The following is a 6,411-nucleotide window of genomic DNA, read 5'->3' as shown; positions in this document are numbered from 1 at the left end:
TCCTCACTCGCCCCCACCCGCCCCCGTCCACCCATGCATGCCTGCCCGCCTCCCCAAACCTGTCCAACACCGTCCCCCGTCCACCACCTGTGCACCCCCCCGTCCACCCCCAACCCCACTCTGGGGCAGCCGGACTGAACACCAACAAGATTACTGCAGGACATTTTGACAGGTTCCACCTTTGCCCTGTACAGGACAATGTTGGAGAGATTATCTGGGGAAGGGAGGTTCAGGGTACACACACGTGTAGAACTCCAGGGAAAGTGTGGGGAGGGAAAGAGAAGGCGGGAGGTCAGTCATTTGGAGACCGTGCCTGTGCTCCCATCGATGTCCAGGACTGTTCTCAGCAGCATTTCAATAAGCCAAGTTCACTTTTAATCACTGTAAACAAAAGACATGTTCAGCGTTGGAAACACGTCTTTGATGTAATGTTTCTATAGGAACCTCGAGATCTCCTTTGGATAATCCGATATTCAGATAATTGATATTCCTCTGTAATAAACTTTATTTTCTCACCTCACATTTGCTTCTTTTGCGAAGCACTTCAAAACTGTGCCCAAGCTCTTGATCTGCTAATGAGTGAGAACAATTTCACCTTTTTAGCTAACTCCTCATGGTTTTGAAAACTTCTTTTTAATTTCTTCTCACAAAGGAAAACAGTCCCAACTTCTCCAATCTTTCCTGATAACTGAAATGTCTTATTTCTGGAACCACTCTTACATACCTGTTCTATACTTTAATCAATGTATTCACATTCTCCACTATAGTGTGGGGTCCTGAACTGTGCACAGTACTCCAGCTGAGGCCTAACCAGTGTTGTATGTAAATTAATCATAATCTCCCTGCTTGTATTTTATATGTCCCTACTTATGAAACCAAGAATGCTGCATGCCTTATTAAACTGTCCTGCCACCTTTAGTAACTGACGTACATATACACCAAGGTCTTTCTGCACTTGTATGCCCTTTAGAATAGTATATTTTATTTCACACAGTCTCCCCATGTTCTTTCTGGCAAAATATATCACCTCACAATTTTTCGCACTGAGCTCCATCTGGTACCTTTCTGCTCACCTGACTAATGTGGCAATGCCTTTCGAAGTTCTAGATTGTTCATGATCTATAACTTTCTTCACAAGGCTGTGCTCAATTTTAAACTCTTCTCATAACTGAGCTTCCTCCTCTATCACCACTATCTGAGCAGCCTCTGCCTCAGAGGTCAACACAAATGTAAGGCTTTTAATCAACACCTCAACCGTTTCTCTAGGCTTGTAAAACCCCTTTTTGATCTCTAACCTGCCCCCCACTACTCCTTCCACCATCTTTTACTATTGATGTGCTTACAGAGGATTTCCTTTTATGTTAGCTGTCAGCTTGTGTTTTTAATTTTCTCTTTGCTTCTTATCTGCCTTATGACACCTGTCATAATCACATTTGTTATCTTAATTTCTGTCTCCTTTGTTAATCAGTGAGCTCTGGATTTGTTGTCCTACATTTCCCATTCAAAAAAATATATTTTGACTATGACTAAACAATTTCGTTTTTGAAGGTAGCCCACTATCCAGCTATTATTTACCCACCAACCTTTAGTTCCAGCCTGTCTGGCCCAATTCAGTTCTTGCCCCATTGAAATCTGCTTGCCATGCTTCAATCATTCTTACTCTGGATTGACAAACGTCACTTTCCGCCATCACCCTAAGCCTTATGACAAAATGATCACTGTCCACTAAATCTTCCCTCACTAATACTTGATCTACTTAGGCCACCCAATTCCTAAGAACAAGGTCTTGCAGGGTCTCCTTTCTTTTTGAATTGGACACGTTCTACGGTAGAAAATTTTCCTGAATACAATCTATGAATGCTCGTCCCTCACCGCCCTTTAACACGATCACTAACCCCATTCACATACAGGTAATGAAAGTCCCCCTTTACAACCACTCTATGATGTTTTCACCTCTCTGTAATTTCCTTGCAGATTTGTTTCTCTGCCTCCTACCCATTAGCTAATGGCCTGTATTTTATTCTGAGCATCCTTATCCCTTCATTTTAGCCACAGCAACAGAATTATTTAACCCTCTGAAACATTCTCTTCCTCCATTACTGCTATGCTATCCTTAAACCAAAAATGCTACCTACTCTGTGTTTTCCATTCCCTATATTTTCTGAGCACCTTGTAACTGGGAACATTTAATATCCAGATAAGCCTTCCTTAAATGAGGGCTTATTATAACCACAACATTATAAACAAATCAGGCAATCTGTGCCTGTAACTCCCCAATCTTATTAACTACATTCTGTGCATTCACATTCATGCAGGGTCACTGATACCAATGTGAACCGTGACCTCTGGTTGCTTGCCCTGCCCCAGAAAAATGTCCCGTGGCCATTCTTTTCATCCTAACACCAGGGAGGCAACAAACTGTCCTAGAGTCATGTTGGCAGTCACAGAAATGCCTGACCCCTAAATAAACAATCCCCTATCAGTATTGTCCTTCCATTCTTCTTCCTTCCTCCTACACAGCTGAGCCACTCTTATACTGCCACAGGCCTGGGTCTTGCTGCACTTCGTCAAGGATACATTGGCCACATCTGCTTAGTCAACACAATAATCATGTTTCATCAACTTAAAGTGACCCCAAACAGCTTTATTTTAAAACACAAACTTTGAACTAATGAAATAAAAAGGGAAAATGCTGGAGAAACTCAATAGGTCTGGCAACGTCTTGGGAGAGAGCAAACAACATTGAGTCCAATGTGACTACTTCAGAAGAAACGTATAAAACTATCTTGTAAAATTATTCCTCAGGCAAAATATACTGAGGAAATAATAATCACATTATTGTAAATGAGTCAGAAATTAGTATAGCTGCATTTGCAAGATGTCATTCTGTTCTTAACCTTGACTTTCAAAATACACACTGTAAGACTTACCTCCATGTTCCTGTAAAACTGTACAAACTACTGGTACACCTTGGCAATCTTGGTGGTTCAATTCCATCCAAATGCATGATAATTGATGGAATGCCATAAAACAGCAGATATTTCATATAGAAAAATAAAGTATGAGCAAAACCAAGGCCACCTAGGAGAGAAAAATATGATAATCTACACTGGAACTGTTCACTTCCCAAAACCTCTCTGTACATTAGTTTAACATATGGATGTAACAATAGTGCCCTCTTGTGGTATGAATAGAATAATAATATATTTTGCATGATCTGTTAAACATAGAGGAGACATGGTCTCATAAACTACATAACTATTACTCGGTATGTTATATGTAATGGTCAATACATCTTGAGATTAAAGAGTAATTATTCAGAGCAGCAATAGGTGGGGAGTGATGTTCCACACTGATTACTGCTGAGACAAGACTGTTTCCGATTTGTTTTAATGATGTGGACACAAGTTCTACCTCTGGAGCTGACCATCAAATTGAGAGGGATAGTCAACACTGAAGAGGACTGCAACAAATTACAAAGGAAATAAATAATTGGCAAATGAATTTCAAAACAAATATGTGTACAGAATAGAAGAGTGACATTACATGGAAAGTGTAAATTTAGGTGGGGTAAGGGAATAAAGGATTGTTGGAAAAGAAATAAATATATCTCTACAAAGTTCTGCCACAGGTTCACAAGGCTATTACAAAAACAAACCAAGCAGTTGTCTGCAATTGAAAAAAAAAGAGAGAAGTTATGCTAAACTTGTATCAAGCCTTAGTTCAGTCCCCATCTGAGTATTGCATGCAGTTCAGATTGCTATTGCAAAAATGATATTGAAGGACTGGAGATGATGCAGAGAAGATTTATAAAGGATGATATAAGAAATGGGTGGTGTTTCTGGAAAAGATATCAAAGAGAGAAAGCTGAGGGGTGACCTAATAAATGTATTTGAAAATAATGAAAGGTTTTGAAAGAGTGAATATAGAAACAATCTTTCCATTTATTTGAGGGAGAGGAGGAAGAGAGGAAAGCAATTTTTTAGGCCATCAATGCAAATCAGCAATAAATATATTAGAAAATTGAAACAAAGCTTATTTATCGAAAGAGTTGTGAGAATGTAGAATTCACTACCACAGGGAGTGATTGAAGCAAATTGAATAGGTGTCTTTCATGTGAAGCTGAAATATTTGTATGGACTGGCTGGGCCAAGCCTGTCTAAGCCTGGAATTTTCTCCGATCAGACACATTGGTACAACATTATTTATGCATGGCATTTGTACTTATCTCATTATTCAAGTTATCATTAAGTGTCATCTTTACATTTGCTATCTCCCTGGCAAATAACAAAATAAAATAACAGCTTTACATTTCTGCCATCTCTCCAGCATGTGCTGTGGTATTTCCTCTTAATTCTAATCACACCCTTCCCTCTTTATTGACCTGTATGTAAAATATCTTACTATTTTTGCTTATGTTCCTAAAAACGTTAATTGCATAGTTCCTCTTTGCCTCCCCAATTGTACTTCTGACTTCTTGCCTAATCTCTTTAAAACTTCTTTAATTATGCATTCCTCTGCAGGGTGTATATAATTATTGCACGCCTCTTTGCTATCTCTCAACTGCTTCCTTAAGTTTTTATTCATCCGTGGAGTCTCATGTGTTTAATTTGCTCTTTCTTTTTAATGAAACATATTTTTGCTGCACTCTGTTGAACACTTTTTTTTTTAAAAAGAGTGCTTCCAATTGTAGTTCTACATTGCTGTTTGCCAACATATTTTGCCAATTTTGTTTCCTGCAAGTTTCATTCTCAGCCACTCAAAATCACCTTTTCTCCGATCTATAAATTTGTTTATTTGTCACACTTACACTTGAAAGAATATAAAGATTATTGACATTATTGCCTAAATAGTGCGGTGAGGAAGGCATATGGCGTACTGGCTTTTATTGGTAGAGGAATTGAGTGCCGGAGTCCTGAGGTCATGATGCACTTACACTTGAAAGAATATAAAGATTATTGACATTATTGCCTAGATATTCCCCAACTTTTACTTAACGTTTCTGCTCTGGTTCATTCCCATTACCAAATCCAGTGGTGAACCTTTAGCTGTTGTGCTTTTACATATTTTATTTTAAAAAGTCCTGTGAACACCACAAGAACTCAATTCCTGTATCTCCTTTATGTACTGTTTCTGTCCATCAGGGCTTTTGAAATTCACCATGGTTATTCTTCCATTTATTAATTCTGAAGAACATTTGTATATTTCTTCCTCCATTTCTCTTCTATCTATTAGATGATCTGTGGATTACATCAATAGTATAATGGATATTTTATCATCTTTTATCTCCATCTATATGGCTTTTATTTTAGACTCGCCAATACTCTTTATTTTTTCTATTGTCAGCTACTTCACCTCTCCAATTTCTCCCTTTATCTTTTCATCTATTATGTACTATACCCTACAGTGTTTCGTTCCCAGTTCTGATCTTTCTTAGCCATGCCCTCCACAATAGGCGTTTCCCTGGTCCCCAATGCCTAATCTTCACCATGGACATCCAATCCCTATATAACTCCATCCGCCATGACCAGGGCCTCCAAGCCCTCCGTTGTTTTTTCTCCCGACGTCCCCACCACACCTTTCCACTGACACTAATTCTTTTGGCTGAACTGGTCCTCACCCTCAATAATTTCTCCTTCGAATCCTCCCATTTCCTCCAGACAAAAGGGGTAGCCATGGGCATCCGTATGGGCCCCAGCTATGCCTGCCTCTTTGTCGGCTATGTGGAACAGTCCATCTTCCGCAGTTATACCGGCATCACTCCCCACCTCTTCCTCCGCTACATTGATGACTGCATTGGCGCCACCTTGTGCTCCCATGAGGACGTTGAACAGTTCATCAATTTCACCAATACATTCCACCCCGACCTTAAATTCACGTGGATCATCTCAGACACCTCCCTCCCCTTCCTGGACCTCTCCATCTCCATTAACGGTGACCGATTTAACACTGACACTTTCTACAAACCTGACTCCCACAGCTACCTGGATTACAACTCCTCCCACCCTGCTTTTTCTAAAAATGCTATCCTTATTCCCAATTCCTCCGCCTCCGCCGCATCTGCTCCCAGCAAGACCAGTTCCACCACAGAACACACCAGCTGGCCACCTTCTTTAAAGGCCGCAATTTCCCCTCCCACATGGTTAATGATGCCCTCCAACGCATCTCATCCACTTTCTGCACCTCCACCCTCGAACCCCACCCCTTCAACCGCAACAACGCCAGCACCCCCCCCAGTCCTTCCACCCTACGAACCTCCGTATACGTTGCATCATCCTCCACCATTTCCACCACCTACAAATGGACCCCACCACCAGAGGTATATTTCCCTCACCACTCCTATCCACTTTCCGTAAAGACCATTTCCTTCACGACTACCTTGTCAGGTCCACGCATCTGCCCCCCCCACCC

At 40.6% G+C, this 6,411-nt stretch overlaps 1 protein-coding gene across 7 annotated transcripts in view; it reads right to left on the bottom strand.

Moving 5' to 3' along the window:
* hhat (hedgehog acyltransferase) overlaps window positions 1-6,411 on the bottom strand; it is a 238,649-nt gene that overhangs the window by 187,768 nt on the left and 44,470 nt on the right. For all 7 annotated transcript variants that reach the window (XM_043695744.1, XM_043695743.1, XM_043695745.1 and 4 more), the window contains one exon: window positions 2,931-3,081. In XM_043695744.1, coding sequence (XP_043551679.1) covers window positions 2,931-3,081 — 151 coding nt within the window. The remainder of the gene's footprint in view (window positions 1-2,930; window positions 3,082-6,411) is intronic.

The sequence above is a fragment of the Chiloscyllium plagiosum genome, chromosome 9 (genome assembly GCF_004010195.1).
Source record: "Chiloscyllium plagiosum isolate BGI_BamShark_2017 chromosome 9, ASM401019v2, whole genome shotgun sequence".
NCBI classification, from domain to species: Eukaryota; Metazoa; Chordata; class Chondrichthyes; order Orectolobiformes; family Hemiscylliidae; genus Chiloscyllium; species Chiloscyllium plagiosum.
This window is presented reverse-complemented; position numbering and strand designations above follow the sequence as displayed.